The 18,370-nt window shown below is 43.9% G+C and overlaps 1 protein-coding gene and 1 long non-coding RNA gene across 11 annotated transcripts in view; one reads left to right on the plus strand and one right to left on the minus strand.

Annotated features, from left to right (window-relative positions):
* Window positions 1-18,370, minus strand: part of RET (ret proto-oncogene) — a 115,951-nt gene that overhangs the window by 13,214 nt on the left and 84,367 nt on the right. For all 10 annotated transcript variants that reach the window (XM_083440324.1, XM_083440332.1, XM_083440326.1 and 7 more), the window contains 8 exons: window positions 17,471-17,581; window positions 14,010-14,129; window positions 12,661-12,914; window positions 7,199-7,346; window positions 4,624-4,731; window positions 1,336-1,550; window positions 1,125-1,247; window positions 634-704 (listed from right to left, as the gene is read on the minus strand). In XM_083440324.1, coding sequence (XP_083296450.1) covers window positions 634-704; window positions 1,125-1,247; window positions 1,336-1,550; window positions 4,624-4,731; window positions 7,199-7,346; window positions 12,661-12,914; window positions 14,010-14,129; window positions 17,471-17,581 — 1,150 coding nt within the window. The remainder of the gene's footprint in view (window positions 1-633; window positions 705-1,124; window positions 1,248-1,335; window positions 1,551-4,623; window positions 4,732-7,198; window positions 7,347-12,660; window positions 12,915-14,009; window positions 14,130-17,470; window positions 17,582-18,370) is intronic.
* Window positions 5,252-18,370, plus strand: part of LOC310677566 — a 35,278-nt gene continuing 22,159 nt past the window's right edge. The window contains exons 1-2 of the long non-coding RNA XR_014511283.1: window positions 5,252-5,412; window positions 7,430-7,562. This is a non-coding gene — a long non-coding RNA (uncharacterized lncRNA). The remainder of the gene's footprint in view (window positions 5,413-7,429; window positions 7,563-18,370) is intronic.

Genomic DNA, 18,370 nt, shown 5'->3' on the forward strand with positions numbered 1-18,370 from the left:
GGGTGGCTGTGCCCACTTTTGGCTCTATCCCTGCCTACTGTGGGCATGCAGCCTTGACAGACTGCCCTCAAGCATGGGATAGCTCAGTCAATACAGAATGAGACTCTTAATCTCAGGGTCCTGGGTTCGAGCCCACATTAGGTAAAAGATTCCTGCATTGCAGGGGTTGGACTAGATGACCCTGGTGCTCCCTTCCAACTCTACAATTCTATGAATGCTGCCCTTGACAGAAAAAAGGTTGCCCATCCTTGGGTTAGAGGGGTTCTGATTCTAGCGAAATACAGCCTTGTCCAGATTATAGCAATCCATTTCACTTTATACTGTCCAGTGTTACAGCAAATGTGTTTGAAGGACTGCAGAAAGATAGCTGAAAGTGAGGTTTCATGAATGCCTTGGCTAGTAAAAGCTTGTTAAAAAAACCTTGAGTTACTGCTAGCTAAGGTTTAATCTCCTCCTTACAGGAGATGCTGGGTATCTTGTGATTGAGAAGCTGACTATTCAGCCTGCTACAACTTACTCTGTTTTCCACAGTAGGGCTGTAGAGCAGATGGCCTCTTCAGCCCGAGGTGTTCTGGCACAGCATGAGTACAAAGACAAAGTTGCATGACAGGGAACATAAATACATAGACTTACACATCACTTTGTGTTGTGTAGATGTGATCAAAGAGAGATTCAATTGCCATCCACTTCACAGGTATCCGACCCTGGCAGGAAAATAAAGAACTATTACTGCTTGCAAGTTCTGTTTAGCACTGCTCCTCATGTCACATTTGTTTTCATTTCACTTTTGTCACATTTAACATGCATGTTGTCAAGTAGTCTCATATGCCTTTTATCAGAAAATGTGCATTTCATTCATATGGATTACAGCAAAACATGGATGCACCGGGAAAACCGTTGGGTTGAAAGCGAATAGCTTGCACAAGATCAAAAACAGAAGGTTACATACACAGGTTTTACACAACCCATATTTGCTGTTCCTTTTTGCAATCTCAAGGCACACAAAAGTTTGTGCACTGTTGAGTCCTGCTAGACATGTTTCAATGTGTGTGTCCAGAAGTTCTCTTACTAATGTGTATAGTTTCCTTATCAATTTATCAATCCCAGGCTGCCAGTGACTGTACCTTGCTCCTCTTGACGTAAGAGTCCTCCTCATAAACATCTCGTGACAAACCGAAGTCAGAAATCTTCATCTTACGCCCTTCGGCTACTAAGACATTTCTGGCTGCTAAATCACGATGTACAAGCTTTGGGGAAAAGAAAGAAAGACGTTGAACTGTCATGTATGCTTACTAGGAAGGCCACAAAGAGAGGGTGAGATGAGGGACGCCATACCTTCATTTCAGCAAGGTACTGCATTCCGCGAGATATCTGCCATGCAAACGAGATCAGGTCACCCATGGTTAAGGCTCGCTCATCCGGATTGTCCAGGTAGCTGGAATTCCTGTTGGCATCACTTCCCATATAGCTGGGCCCAACTTTCCGGCTTTCCCTCAGAAAACTCCTCAAGGAGCCATATTTAGCATATTCAACTATTAGGTACAAAGGCCCTGAGGCATAAAAAGATAGATAAAAATTATTGCTCTCAATAATTAGTAAAGCAGCATATCAGCAAGATTTATACACCTTGTACTTAAAAACAAACAAACAAACACCTGCACCCCCAAAAAACATTTAATTTTGTTACCTGTTTTAACAGTCTAGTCCTATGCATGCTTACTCAGACTTAAGTCCCACTCAGATCCATGGGTCTTACTCCCTTGCAGCACTACAGCCTAAATTATGCATATCAAGCAAATCTGAATATACAGTGGTACCTTGGGTTACATACGCTTCAGGTTACAGACTCCGCTAACCCAGAAATAGTACCTTGGGTTAAGAACTTTGCTTCAGGATGAGAACAGAAATCGTGCTCCAGCGGCGCGGCAGCAGCAGGAGCCCCCATTAGCTAAAGTGGTGCTTCAGGTTAAGAACAGTTTCAGGTTAAGAACAGACCTCCGGAACAAATTAAGTACTTAACCTGAGGTACCACTATAAAGCTTATTTGCACACAATCCTAGGGGGCTTAGTTTGGTCAGAATCAACTATACACTTAATGCTAAATACATTACTTCTGGCAAATGTACTACCATAGCTGCTGGGGGGCTGTGAAAATTTGTGTCCTGGGCTTTTTAGACTCATCTACCCCATGTACTATCTGAAACCAAAGGGGCACACTGGTTTCCAAATGTGATTTTCCCCCACCCTCCAGCTCGCCTACCCCACCAAAGGAACATTATATAAACTTTTTTATGAAAAAGAGCACAACAAAACCCAGTGCTATAAGGTGAACTCTTATGTTCAGAAGTGTTCTCCCACCATGGAGACAGGCAATTGAAATGAAAAGTGCTTATTTGTGGGAACATGCCTTTGGGTATCCTGTCTAAGAAAAGCAATCAATTGTGTTACGCTGCATTTCTTCCAAAGTCAGACAGATAAATTGTGATGTTTCCTTGGTTTTATGGAATGTTTAAGGAAGATTTCTATGCAAATTGGTCTGCGCAGAGAAACCAATCAAAAGCACTCAGTTTAAGGTATGAACATTATTTTCTGCAGCCTGTGGTAATCCTCACAGTATCTCGTGCTCCCTGCACACTAATTACAGTGGTTTGTTAAAGCTCTCAAGTATAGATTTCTGCAGAAAGGATCCTGACATTTCAAGTCCATTAGCAAGCTTTGCCTCATCATAGCCACCCACATGAATGCTTTCCCCCATGCTACAATACTGAACACAGAGGCCTGGAGGTTCAAAGCTCTCCTATCCCAGCTTTAACAGAATGCAGAGAATATAAGCATCCAAACCAGAAACAGCAGGATTCCTAGCATTCTCCCCTATTGTACCAGGCTAACAAGAGAGTGCAAAGCTTGTATCAATTTTACTCATTCACCAACCTTAAAACCTAGCTCTGTATTTATCTTGGTTAGGCAGGGCTTTGTGTCTTCTCCGATTTAAAAATAACAACACCCTGAAATTCCAGGCCAAATGAATCCAAATTTTATATACACAAAAGCAGGATGCTGCAGCCTGTATACATTATTTGAATTAAATACATCTGCATAGACTTTGTGTAATATATCTTGCTTGTGCTAGCCATAGGAGGGACAAGATGCTAAGCAGGACACTAAAACTCTGACCCCAGGGACTCCAATGGAACCCTGCTCCCAGGGCTTTGGAGACGACAAAAACCTTCCCCACATGCTGTCAGGCACAAATGAAATTCTTATAAATTGTGCCATATGGAAACATATAATGAATGTGGCTGATTAGCAAGTTCAGAAACTGGGGGTGCTGCTGAATATACGGCTGCACAAATCAACCAACTTCAGTATGGCAGTATAACAAATCACATGCCAGTCCCTTAAGGCACAGTTCCCCTTCAAATGTGAGACTGTTGCTATGCAACAACAGTTGCCATCAGATCTATTGAAATGAATGCCTAAGTTACCAGACTAATTCCCCCTCCGGCTGTTTTATTGCACCGTCCTATGGAATATTATTTCTAAACTAAACATCTGTCACTTACTGTATTGACCTGAATATAAGCCTCACTTTCCCCCCAAATTCCAACCATGAAAAGTTTAAGTGTGGCTTATATTCGTGACCTTATGGTATGCAGCCAGGAGCACAGCAAAGCAGCACCCACCCCATGTGTAGTCCCCACCCCGTCCTCTCCCCCAAGGCCGGGAAGCGAGAGAGCGAGGAACAGGAAAGGCCACCAGCACTGCAGTGCACCTCCCACTCACCCACCCAGCATGCAGCCAGGAGCAGCAAGGAAGGGAACAGCTTATATTCAGGTATTTTTTTTGTCCCATCCCCCCTCCAATTTTAAAGGTGTGGCTTATATTCGAGTGTGGCTTATATTCAGGCCAATACGGTAATTGACCAAATCCTATAAATTTATCAGTAAGGTGTATGTGTGTTTCTTACTTCTTTTGCTGGATTGTACCTGTCACTGTGAAAGTGTCCCTCTCATGTCCAAAGCAGGTGGCCACAGGTACTACCATTTTAGCTGACTAATACACATGTAATGGGAGTATTTCAATATCTAAGCCGGCAGCACCTTTGTCCAATAAAGCCCGGTGATTCTGCAAGCCGCTTCCTTAGCCCAGATTTCTGTTGATCTTTTCACCAGAATAGCAATCGCATCCAATGCGAAGGTAGGGCCCAAAAACAGGCCCCCAGTGGGATATGTTTGGAAGTAGGAATGACCAGAGCAGTGAAAGTGCCACAGCAGAAATAAAAGGCAGCCTCCTCTGCTGATGGATACTTTGGGGCACAGGACTGAAAAACTGATTGATTGACTGTGCCAAGCTTGTATTTCTCTTGTGGCACTCGGGGGATTACATACCGTCTCTTTCTTATTTTATATACAGGCAACCCTCATTTCCACGGTGCTTGCGCTCCAGGTCACAGTGCACACTGACAGCTCTGGACAGCGCACATCGACAGAATGCACATAAGCCCACTCTGCCCCTGTCCCACCCCATTCTTCCAGGTCCAAAAGGACCCGTGCGTCAGCAGTCATGCTAAATTGGACATGCCTAAAATGGTCCCCACTTGTATAATGTGTGACTCTCACTTACCATCTTGGCTGCAAGCTCCATAGAGTTTAATGACATGTGGATGGTTGACCTGTTTCAAAAGATTGAACTCTGAATGCAGATCTCTCAGCTCACTTTGGGAAGCATTTTCTGCAGAACAGAGCAATAGAAGAAATACCATAAATTAATTACAAACACTATTCCCATAATACTGAAATACTGACATACTACCTGGATCTCTGGCACTTACTGGCTGCAAATAACCATCTTAAACAAATTAGGGGAAAGGTGTTCCTTGTTTTAATTATTCATGTAAACCACTCTGGGAGCCTTTTTCAGCTGAAGAGCAGGTTTAAAATGCCTTAAATGAATAACGTATAGAGAGACTGAAAGTGCTTCCTTGATTTCTACCCACATGGAAAAAATTAGCCTCCTCCAAGCCAAAGAAGAGGGTACTGAGAGGCATGAAGTGAATCAGGCTTGTTTATGTTCATGAAAGAATCTTAGATTGTCTTGAAAACTCTTGCTCCACTAGATTCTCTAACCGACACCCACCTTTAACAGTTGGGTTGCCATAACAACCCCTCATGTCTCAGCCCTAACCTTCTAATCATTCTATTGCAAAGGAAGATGTAGCAGGTAGGGAACAAATGCAGGCCAAACTGCTCCTGTATTCCTTGATGGCTTTGAGTATCTTGCCTGAAAAAGTTGCCCTGATGTGGTGCTAAAGGGAAACAGTGAGGACCACTTGAGAACATTAAAGAAGAAATCTAACTGAAACTGCTCCTCTTTTAGTAATATTTTGCAGATGATTCAGCACCAAAAAGTCAGGTCTGTTGCTAATATCCCCTTGTTCTGGGGGGGGGGGGGGACAGGCGAACGGACACTGTTACTGCATACTCAGTGGAACCTGGAAGCAGATGCTGAGAATTTGGGTAAAACCTCAGTGCCTAGGACTTGCTGATCGTATGGTCGGCGGTTCGAATCCCCGCGGCGGGGTGAGCTCCCATCGTTCGGTCCCAGCTCCTGCCCACCTAGCAGTTCAAAAGCACTCTTAGGTACAAGTAGATAAACAGGGACCGCTTTATAGCGGGAAGGTAAACGGCGTTTCCGTGTGCTGCTCTGGTTCACCAGAGCAGCTTTGTCACGCTGGCCACGTGACCCGGAAGTGTCTTCGGACGGCGCCGGCTCACGGCCTCTTAAGCGAGATGAGCACGCAACCCGAGAGTCGGACACGACTGGCCCGTACGAGCAGGGGTACCTTTACCTTTACTAAGCTTCCTCTTTGCACTATAGGCATGATGATAGCTGGCTCCTGCTTGGTCACAATATTAACTGGGTGATACAGGTTAATGTCCCTCTACCTTGCAGGACATTTTTGGGAGAAGACAAAACTAAAGAGTAAAGTCTACCCAAATTTGGAGTCCTTAAGATGGTTGGATGGAGTCTTGTACGCCTCCTTCCGGCAACTCCGGCAGCCAAGCTGGTGCCCAATGTATTGCTGTGCTTTCCTTTGGACCACATCAACAAGGCTCTCATCTGGGCAGCCCAGGACCTCCATACACACTGCCCAAGCTTGCACCCCTGAGAGGTCACTTTGGTGTTGCTTACACAGCAAAAACAGCACACGAGGCAACAGTTATGAGTTACTGATCTCTGTAGCCACAGCAGGCGCTGTGATTCTCCAGCAGTTTGACTTCACCTCAGAGGCACACCCCATTGTCTCTCAAGACAGATGGATGCCAACAAGAGGCTAATAATGTCTTAACTGCTGTTTGAGGTTTATAACATTCTGCCTGGTACAGATATCTCAACTAGAAGATCTTCAGCTTTTTAATAGACCTGCCATTTCATAACTTGAAATTGTTATTACTACTTTGCAGAGATGGGTAATACTGCCTTTCATCTCCCTTGGTTCACCCATCACTGCTTCCCCTGGTATACTGCAGCCCAATGCCAATGTGCTTGGGAAAGGGGACGTGGCATTGCACCAGGCCAAATGCTTTCTCTCTTCACTCTGGACATATCTAAGCTAAGAGTTTCCCGACCATTCTGCATGCAGGAAAAGGAAGGCAGATGAAGGACAGCAAAAGGAACAATGGGCATACCCATGGGCAAGCTGGCCTTCCTCCCAAGCTACTGCTTTGCTTCTGTCACACTCTGCTGTGACAAACCAAATACTCTAGATCTGGCCATTGTATATCGATAGAGCAGATATAGTTAGAGAGAAAGATCTGGTGAGCATGTTGCTCTTTCGCATCTTTTGTGTGACAATGAGGTGCTATTTTTATACTGTGCTCTAAAGTATCTGTAGGAAAGAGTTCAGCTAAAGCTGAAAAGCGCAGCATTTTTAGAATGCTCTTGAAACGCCTCTGTTGAGATGACAATTTAAGTGAGCTACATTGGCCAAGCTAAGTCAAGTTGCCCTTGTGCCCCGTGGAAGCGACTGCCCTCATCAATGAAGCACAGGGGAAAATGTCAGAATATAAATAGAACGCTTTAGGACATCCGGCTGGAACGTTTGTGTGATCCGGCAGCTTTTTGCTTCCAAGCTGGACCTCTGTCGTAAGTTACCAAATCATTTGCAGATATTTCCAGGCGCTTGCAGAAAAAGTACCTTTTAGCATTTTGACTGCAACAGTAGTATAGCCAGCCTTCCCCTTAAGTCTGAAAGCAGTTGCCTTGACGACTTTCCCGAATTCTCCTTCTCCGAGCGTTTTGCCAAGCACCAGGTTCTTCCGAGGAAATTCCCACTTTGGATCTTCCTGTGTTAGAGGAAAAGTAAATCTCATGAGACAGCAGCGAAACAGCATTTGATGGGGGCACTTCCCCCTCCTTTCCACTGCAGGTCATCCGATACGGTTTCCAACCTGCCTTCTCTCTCTGCCAAACGGGGAAGGAAGGCCCCACTACCTTCTTTAATCTGCCAATAGTTATATTTCCTTGCAAAAGAAGTTTCTGCTTTTCTGCCTCATTAGCAGGTAATTTTAGATTATTATTTTTTTATAATAAAAAAAATACAGTGGGTGTAAGATTGAGCTTATCTTATGGTTGTTGCAAGTTAGCCAAGCGTTGTATGTGTGTTTTTCTTTCCATTAAACATTTCTCCAGCACTCTCCCCTTTCCTTGGCTGTTTGTGCTTCCTGATCTGGAAAAGCCCTAAGGGAGGGGATACCTGGGCTTTAATTGAAGCACAGGGACCTGGGGATGCTGAGCTACCAGGAGCCAGAGAGCAATACACTCACTGATTTTGTTTTAAAGGAAGCCCTTCCTTTCACCTTAATCTGCCCGCCACCCAATATCTTTAAAATGAGATCACTGGGGCTGGGCGATATAAGCTTTTCAGCATCGTGGTATATCACCAGCCAAACATCATGGCCTGCCAATATACCGTGCTGTTGAAAAAACAAGTTGCATTGCCATCAGCCTGCCAGGCGCCTGGTGAAATCACCACAGCTCTCATCATGGGAGCTGAGGTGGTTTCACCCCAGCCCCTAGCAGTCTGGGACAAGGCAGCTTCTTTGTACTCTTAGCTGGGGCACAAAAGGGCTCCCAATCCCCAGTAAATGCCCAGAGGGGCTCCCAATGCCCAGAGCTCTCCCCGCTTGTGTGGGAGCCAGTGCCGGGCTGGGGGAGCCTTTAACTACTCAGTTAAGGGGAGCGGTAACTGAACACTCCTCAGTTAGAAGATGCAGATGCAGCCTTTTTGTCCCTCTGTGCAGTATGAGGGCAGAGTGGGATGGCAATTTCACTCCCTGATATATCGCTGGTGAAGCCATCACCACTCCTGAGTCCCTCTGCTAACAACTCGCTGGAGAAAGTTGCTAGCAGAGGGACTCAGGAGTGGTGGCGGTTTCACCAGTGATACCTACTGAGTGAAGCTGACAACACAGTCTGCTCCTCGTACTCTCATACTGATATATTGCCCAGGCCTAGAGACAACCTTCACTTTCTTTTCTTATTAACTGATGGATAATGGTTGAAAAAAACACAGAGGATAACTTTTGGCAGAGCAATAATATATACCAGACCAGGCCAACCCAAATGGTTTTTTTCCCCTGCTTGCCAAACACAGTGGCTGAAGTGACACACTCCTTCTGCACTGAAGAAGGTTCTGAGGCATGATCACACAGAATCCATGGAAATTTATTGGACTAGTTCCCAACCCTGAGGTTCCCAGGTGCAGTTGCCTTTTATAAAACTATGAAGCCAGTATATGCATATGATAGGTGGCAATTAGGGTGAAAACTATCTGCACTCCTGCCATCAGTGTTGCCAGAAATGAGAAGTAAATGCTCTTGGGTAAAAATATTTCCCCGTTTTATAAGCTTGAGGAAACCGAAGGGGAAGGGAGGCTTGTTTTAGAATTCAACCATTCATCTCAGACAATTGCCTTTCTGTTTCGGGAACCTATCAAGCCTGACAGTCACAGAACAGTGATGACTGTATAAACCAACAGTGAAACAAAAGCAAACAGCATACATGCCTCTATGAAAGTACCATCCCCTAACATCTAAATATAGCCTAGGGAGACAAATGAGATGCACAAAAAGACAGTGTTTCACTGGCAAAAGCTCCCCAAAATGCCTCCAACATTGATTCCCCGTTGTGCAGAGAAGGATTTTTAAGGTTAAGACACTAGCAACCACATTGAGCTTAATGTTCCTGGAACTGAGCCTTCACCCTCTGTCCTTTCATGTATATGCACCAGATTACCATTTAAACAGAATTCTGTTTTGCTTAGGCATTAAGTGAGCATTATTAATTTGGATGCTTTTTCCACATAGCTTATAACGGGACTTTTAAGGTTGGTAACCTGTGACTCTGTGTCTGTGATCATTTCATAAACTAGATTCCACAAAATTATTTGGTGCAAATTAAGGTAGCATATGGGTCTGAAAAATATTTCCACTATTAATGGTACTCTTCATTTTTATGTGACCGTTTATTTATTTATTTACCTCATTCTATTCCAGTGGCCCAGGGCAAATGCCAGTGGCTATGGTGGCTCATTTACAAGAAGTGATGTATTTAGCACTAACACTGAAAGTGCATACTCAATTCTGACCAAACTAAGCCTCCTAGAGCAAAATATACATCAGTAGGCTTAGTTTGGTCAGAATCGAGTATACACTTCCAGAGTTAAAGCTAAATGCATTACTTCTGGTGAATGAGCCACCGTGGCTGCTAGAGGCCTCTAAAATTCCGTGTCCTGGGCTTTTTAGACTTGACAACCCATGTACTATCTGAAACCAAAGAGGTGCCTTGGTTGCCAGATGTGAAATATATTATTATTACCGTATTGGCCTGAATATATGCCTCACTTTTTTCCCCCAAATTCCAACCGTGAAAAGATAAAGTGCGGCTTATATTCACCACCTTACGGTATACAGCCAGGAGCGCGGCAAAGCAGCGCCTGCCCCACACATAGTCCCCCGTCCTCTCCCCTGAGGTTGGGAAGGGAGACAGTGGGGAAGGGGAAAGGCTGCCAGTGATGCAGCGCAGCCAGGAGCAGCGAGGAATGGAGCGGCTTATATTCAGGAATTTTTTTCTTTTTTCCCTTCCAGTTTTAAAGGTGCAGCTTATATTTGGGCCAATACGGTATTTTCAGCTCTCCTACCCCAGTATATTGGCTGCACCTACAGAAGTCTAGCCAGGTTCAAGAACCTGGCTGGAAAGGGAGCCTGCATTGTGCAAGCAAGGCTGGAGAATGTCACGTGCCAAATCTTACCTCATCCTCCAGCTAGTAACACACAAGTCATCTCAGAGGCCTTTGCAATGACACAGAGGCCTCAGGGGTGGCCTGTTACTGGTGCAAAACCAGAATGTGGTTGTCTTACATGGTGCTCAGCCAAGTCAGTGCTGTCGGAAGTGAGCCCCCCCCCCCCCCCCGAGAGATAAGAGGTCACTTTTTAGAAAATGGGGGGTGGGGGTGGGTACAGCATGTGGCTCTCACGGCCCCTGCAATTCTTCCCTATGTCAGCTTGTGTGTGTCAGGCTGTGTGCTGTAAGGCTCTCTGCAGTCACCCTTCTTCCCCATGGCAAACGAAAGGCTTGTCTGCCAAGTAGGAAGCAGCAATGCATAGCAACTGAGGCTCCTAATATGACACAGGAAGGATAGCAAGAGGGCCGGGGAAACCCAGGTTTGGCCATTCCTGACCTAGTCAGTAGAACTTCACATGCAAACATGTAGTCTCAAATCATAGTAAAACAAAAGCTCCGGTTAAATGCAGGTGGCCATGATGACCGCAAGCTATCTTTTTATTTTTAAAAAGACTGCTATTCATTTGACTTTTTAAAAGCTGAAATTTTCTCAAGCAAGCAAATGGGTTTTAGTATTTTACTAGTATGGCTGATACAGCTGCAGTGAGGAGCAGCCAAACCAGGTTGCTAGGAAACGCTAAAATAATTAGTTGCAGACTTCTGGAGGGACTAGTTAACTGTAATCTAATTGTTCATTCCAGTAGAACAAGCGGTCATTTATGGTTCCATACCAAAGGACGTACAACTAACAAACAAGCTATTGTATTAGGTGGAACAACCACAGAATTGAATGGAACGTTTTCTATTCATATGGGTCTAATTTTCAGGCAGATAAACTTGCAGCAAGTTGTTTTCCAAGATCTCAAACTCCATATGAACATCGGCCAAACACGAAGAAAGGAAACTGAATGAATTATATTAATAAGTATCATTATGCAAAGGATTCCCACCCCCTGCATTGACTAAGGGATAAATTGTTGGTAGCTGCAAGCCAGCTGTGGGTGGGGCCAGTGCCCCTTGTGGGTAGGGCCTCCCTTAACTCTTTCTGCCCCCCTTCTGTATATCTCTCTGCCCAAGACAACTATCAGAGAAGGGACAAGATTACTCTTGCCAGAGGTCTGAACTGATCTCTTGAAGAGGGTCCTTTCCTCTCTCTTCCTTCCATTCATTTCTGCTCCACCCCCCTCTCTGCTGCCAGTTTTTTCTCTTCCACCCTCCTCCTCTCCTTCACTTCTGTGTAAGTTTCCATATTTACAAGGGTGGTGCTGTGGGTTAAACTACAGAGCCTAGGACTTGCCGAAGGTTGGTGGTTCGAATCCCCGCACCAGGGTGAGCTCCCATTGCTCGGTCCCTGCTCCTGCCAACCTAGCAGTTTGAAAGCACGTCAAAGTGCAAGTAGATAAATAGGTACCGCTCCGGCAGGAAGGTAAACGGTGTTTCCGTGCGCTGTTCTGGTTCACCAGAAGTGGCTTAGTCATGCTGGCCACATGACCCGGAAGCTGTACGCCAGCTCCCTCGGCCAATAAAGCGAGATGAGCACCGCAACCCCAGAGTCGGTTACGACTGGACCTAATGGTCAGGGGTCCCTTTACCTTTACCACTTAAAGTAACAGTAGCCTTTATTAGAGCAAACTTAAATCTTCAAGAAACAGTAACTGGTTTAAGTATAGCAGACCCTCCAAGTGTCCCTATTTTCTAAGGACGTCCCTGATTTAGACAAGCCATGTCGGGTTTTTATTTAATCCTGGAATGTCCCACTTCTCTTTAGGATGTCCCTATTTCATTGGAGAAATGTTGGAGGGTATGGAGTTATCTGACCCTCGAGCCAACTGAAGACAATCCTGTATAGGGAAGTTTTTTTAAAAAAAAAAAAATTAAGGCTTTTATATATGTTGGGAGCTGCTCAGAGTGGCTGGGGCAACCCAGTAAGATGTGTGTTATGAACAGTAAAATTATCATTACGGAATGGGATGTCCCTATTTTCATTGAAGAAATGTTGGAGGGTATGGTATAATATTTACCTTATTTTACCCATTAAAGAACAACTTGTTACTTTTATATACTTATATTGTGAACCTGGCTTGTTTTATGTCAAACTGAAAGTACCACCGCTACTATGTAGATTTAAGGCTCTAGTAAACAGCAGACATAGTAAAGATACATGGTGGCAGCTGTTAGAAGGATTTGAAAAATAAGTACAATGGTGGGAGTAAACCAGGAACTCTTCTGCACACTTGGTAAATCAGCAGTAGTAAATAGAAGCTGATTCTCCATATGCCTTGAATGGTAAGTAGCTGAAAACTGGAAAAAACTTACAGGTATTTTAAACGTGTCTACTGACATCTGGTTCTCAGAGTCCATTGACGGTCGACGGACATTTGTCGATGAGTAGCTTATGGGGTATGACTGGGCAGGGCGGCGGAAGGTCATCTCTGCAGAAGCAATAGGTGGCTTTGGAGAATTCTTGTGATAGCGATGGATGAAGTAGGAAGAAAGGAGTACCGAAATAATGAAGGATAGCAGGACTCCTCCTGCAATCACAGTTTTGCACATGTAATCACACAATGGCTCTGTGGATAAAGAATAATTTGGTCATGGCACTTGCCACAATTTTTTCCTTTCCATGCCAATTAAAAATCACATTTAAAGCATCTCTATTGAAAGCAAGTATTAGGAGAAAACAACTTGGGAAGTAGAGGAACACCTACATCAGCTACCTAACATACTCTCAAATGTTAAAGCAGCTTTTACTGTTGCTAAAAAGCTGCTGTACTTGCTCCCTAAAATCAGCAGGCTGCATTGATCAGTGTTGCCAAATCAAGCCAACTGTGTAGCTTGAGATACTCCTTCTGTCTTTAGTTCTTTTTAGTCCCATCTCACTCAATCTTTAATTTTCTTCAATCTTCCTTTTGATCAAGAGTTAATTAAAGGATAATGTCAGCCATTAAATGGGGGCGGGCAAGTCCTTGGAAAATTAAAAGTGCTTGCTCTTTCTTCATTTCCATCTCTATTTAAAAATGATAATCTAAACATCAGAATAATTATCTCCATATTGTATTACTACTACTATTACCATAGTGCAATCAGTGTACATGGCCACAGGGAATTTCCCATCCCCTGGAAGCTGATTTTATTAGCAAATGAGTTGCAGCCAGCATCTTATGAGTGCTTGCCATTGACAAAGCTTTGGGGCAAGGAAGCTCACAACACCATTGCCCCCAACTCATGCAATGTGTGCTGCTTTACAGTATAGTCAGGGAGATGCTTTTGGGTGTTGTGGAGAGCACATATCCCAGCTGTAAGTCATAGGCATGTGGAATTCAGAATCCACAACCAGCACACAGTGACCTGAGGGCAGTCAGTAAGGAGATGGTGACAGTTATGTGTGGAAGTTTATTTCCATTAGCGAAGGCATGAGGATGATCACTCATTTCAAGGTGCTCCTACATCAAAATCTCATTGTGTACTGAATGTTTCCTTCAGGAAGAAATACACTATCCTTCAGTTTCCATCTGCGGTTGTGTCCTATATGCACCCTTCCATCCCATGTACATGTGAGAGAGAAAGAGGAAGAGCACACACAGAATTTTTTATCTATCAAAGATGGAAGTGTTGGAGCATTCAATAGCACAAGCGTAAAGTCAGTAAATAAACTTCAGACTTACCTCTGATATCATCTTTCTCGCAGTAACAGCTAGTTCCTGGAAAGCAGTGACAAACTCCATGTCCGGCCTTGATTCCCAGTCCATTCAGGCCTTTCTGGTGGCCACCAACAATGTTGGTCTCTAAATTAAACACAAATGTGAGCATGCACCATTCCACAGCCAGGGCTCAAAGTATCATGTCAGTATGTTCTGCGGGTTTATCCTGTTGAGCATTTGAAATTTCGTTTGTAAAAACAGGAGAAACAAACCTGGGTGCGAAAACTGGCATCTGTCTTTGGGGCTTAGCTCTAAGAAGCAATCACATGAGACCTTGTTTTGTGTAGCTATTATGATGATTATCAGTTGCTGCCACAAAACAGCCTGCCTTAAAATATGACAGTAGAGACAAACGTGAAATGGAATTCACAATGGTGTATAGATTTGCTGTACATGCAAAAGCAGCTACACCACTGCTAGCTTTACTTTACTGGAAATAGTCTTTGAAGCTATAATCCTGCCCACTATGCCATGACTGAGTCCTAGCAAATCAATGGTGCTTATCCACATGCAACTGCATGCATCAATCTATGCACAGAATATGTTGCTAGACCTGGACTAAGGGTGTGTGTGAGAGGGGGGGGGAGCGCTGCTGGTGTCCTGGGTGGCAAAGTGAGGGGGGTGGCAATCTGCATCCTACCCTGGTGACAACACAGCAGCAGGAACCACACTGCAAGGGACACTTCGAAGCACTGAGCACAGGGATGGTGATCTGCTCATTTCTCTCTCATTGACTGGTAGGGGAGAGACAAGGCTGGCATTTGCAAGTGGAGCATCTCTGCTTTGCTGCTCTTGCTTGCAAAACATAGCTTTCTTTCTCCCCTCCCCACAAGCTGGTGGAACGGGAAAGACGGACACCACTTGGAAATGGGCATCACTTCTCTTGCAGCAATAGGCGGAACGGACTTATTCCCCAAGTGCCATTGTGGTGGCCGCAGCTGGGTGCTCAAGAACAGATTCAAATAAAATACAAGGCAGGTTGATGCTACAGCATAGCAAAGGAGGATAGAGAAACAGGAATGGAAAAGAGGAGATGATTTGGAAGCAATGGAGAACGGCCAGTCTTCCTCAATACGGGCATCTTCCAGAATACAACTCCCATGAGCTCCAGCTAGTGTAGCTAACAGTCAGGGCAGGAATGGAAGTTGTAGTCCAACACAACTGGAAGGGTTTGGGAAGACCACTGGGAGGTGTAATGGGGAAATTATTGGGTTGTATGAGTGTCAAGGAAAAGAATGGACTATCCATTAGCTTTTGCCCATCTAACATCTGCATGTACAGTGGTGCCTCGCAAGACGAAAAGAATCCGTTACGTGAGTCTCTTCGTCTAGCGGTTTTTTCGTCTTGCGAAGCAAGCCCATTAGCGGATTAGCGCTATTAGCGGCTATTAGCGGCTATTAGCGGCTATTAGTGGCTATTAAAGGCTTAAGGGATTAGCGGATTAGCTGCTAAAAGGCTATTAGCAGCTTAGTGCCTTAGAAAAAGGGGGTGGGGAGCGGAAAAAAACCCCCAGGAATCGCAAGACATTTTTGTCTTGCGAAGCAAGCCCATAGAGAAATTCGTCCTGCGAAGCACCTCCAAAACGGAAAACCCTTTCGTCTAGCGGGTTTTCCATCTTGCGAGGCATTCGTCTTGCGGGGCACCACTGTATTCCTCTAACGTGCTCTAATGATGAATTGTTGCTTCCAAGGGAAAATGTAGGGTATAGTTGCTTACTGGGGGTGGGGGTAAAAAGCAATGTTTTGCCAATGCATGCATGCATGCGGGACGAGGAAGAAACAGTCTGGTTTTGGAATGTAGCAGTAAGTGGGACAAAGGTCTGAGTTTTGCAGCTGACAGGAAAAACTGGTTGGGTGGTCCAAGTGGATGCATTTTGCTTTGGGGAAAACTGATTGTATTTTATAGATGAGCATTTTCTCTCTGTGCTTGTCTGCTGCCCCATGTTCAGTGAGTGTATACTTGTAAATAAACAGATGTCCTCCAAAAATGCCTTGTGTTTCCAGTGGTCTCTCCTCATAAGAAAATGAACCTTGCAGCAGTTTCCAGGGGAAGTTCCTACCGCAGAGGGATGTGGGGAATCATATGTTTAAACAGAAGATTTTTCATCAAGGCTCGGCAAGCCAGTCGGTGCCAGCTGATGATGAGAATCCATTAAGAAGTGCACAGGCATTCCCGAATATAAGAGAAGCATAGTATTTTGCTTACAATACCGCAGTGCTGAGTCTGCTTCCTACTATCACACAGTTCTGTGCAAGGGCAAGCTGCCCCTAGAACAATGAACCCCACTTTAATTTGTGGTCTGGGTATCAAGAGATAATGTATGATGTGATAGGTGTACCTGCCAGACACATGAGTGCACCTGTGTCTTCCGAGACTCAACATGCCAGGCCAGTATCTGAATGGGTGAATAGCTGGGAACCCTTACAGCCCATTGCCACTGCTTATTCAAAGTAAATCCCACTGAGTTTAACCAAGGGGGTCAAAAGGAGAACTGCAGCATAAGAATGCTACCCTGAGCATACTTAGCTACAATACATAGGTAATTAAGAAACACACACACATTAAATCTGGACTTCAGCCCAGTATAGCGTACAGGAGGAGGATAATGGGAGAACCAGGAAAATAATATCCCTTTTCACTTCTTGGAAGAATCAGTTTAGCCTTTTTTTCCTATTATATTTCCTCATCTTAAATGGCAATAAAGATACTTAACAACTTTTGCAGAGTGCTCAGAGACACTCTGGCTCAAGGCACTCAACAAAAGTGCTAAGTATAACTACATTATATAACCCTTTAACTGAACATTAAACTATCCAGGCAGGATGCATGCTATTACTGAATACAGCCACTCAACCCAGTAACTATGGAACTAGAACTCATGGTGCAGTTTAGCTGCAACATCAGAGCCTAATGTGAGAATTATCACATTTAAATAACATAGAAACCAGTACCTTCGAGACATAGCCTTTCTTTAAAAAAAATATTTTGAATCTATGTTGTGTTTTTAACTCCAGTTCATTTTTTTGAGATAGCCACCCTGAAACTCTGGGCATCTTCAGAAGTAGCCACTAATGCAGAGTGGCTGTGGTTGGACCAAAATAAAACAAGAAGCAGAGAAAAACCAAGTAGAAAATCTCTTGTTACGTTCCTAGAGTAGTTCTTTGGGTCATGGCTATTTTCAAAAGACAATAAAATAAAATACAGAATAAGCACATTCTAATATTTATACAGGCATCCTGCATAAATCAGTCTTAATGCAAAAAGTAACACAGCTGTTATATGCGTTAAAAGAAACTTGCACAACTTTGAAGACAGTTGTAAACTTTTTGGCCCTGGTTCCCATTTAAGATAAAGCAACAGCTTGACCCAGAAGTAGGAAAGCAAAACTCAGTAGAAAAGAAAATTGAGAGGTGTCAACTCCATACTTGTGCAATCTTGAGGGCATATTTTTTTATCTCTGCTCTCAACAGCATCACAGATAGCATCCGGGCAGGTCTTGATGCTTGGACTGCAGGTGGAATAGTTTGTTGTTATTCCTAAGAACAAGAAACAAAAGAAGGAACTTGGCATGTTGTGGCCTCAGCATCTTTACATTGCAAGATGAGCTACTGAAAAATTACCCTTTACTCTTCCTAAAGTGATGCTGCATGAAACCGTCAAAGGAAAGACTGTAATTATATTTATTTTTCAGTTCAGGTGACTTTCTGAATCTGAAAGCTCTTTCTACACCTCTTCAAATAAGTTGATTAGGACTTTGCTAAATTTTATCAGCAAACATTTACAAGGCAAATTGGTTCCTTCAGGCCTTGGAACACCCCCTGAAGAAGCACATAGTAATAATTCTTTTTTTGTGTGTGTGTGGTTTATCACAGCCACTGTTCCAGCTGCTTGCTCTACACCTCCAAGACTGAATCAAACTGATCCTAATATAAGTTGTCTCCATGGCAATTTACTATATTGGTCTGAAGGAATTCACCTTTAAATACATATGCTGCCACTCCAAACAAAGCTATCTTATCAGTGACATATTTCTAGTCATTATGTAATAGATGACATAGTGCTATTCTTCTTTCCTGAACAAAATCTCATACAAAAGTGTTTGTCTAAGAGAAGGGTGAGAGGAATGGAGAATGTATTTGACTTCTTATAGGTTGCAATCACAATATCTGATTTCCCAGTACAGTATCTTTAAGTATCACCTCTCTAAAACACACACGGACACACACACAGCAGTAAAGGCTGATCAAGGAATAAAATGATCAATTAATATTAATATGTTTGCAACTCAGGGTAACAAAGAATGCCCTGAATGTCCTCGATATCCG

The sequence above is a fragment of the Podarcis tiliguerta genome (genome assembly GCF_965153285.1).
Source record: "Podarcis tiliguerta genome assembly, chromosome: 5".
NCBI classification, from domain to species: domain Eukaryota; kingdom Metazoa; phylum Chordata; class Lepidosauria; order Squamata; family Lacertidae; genus Podarcis; species Podarcis tiliguerta.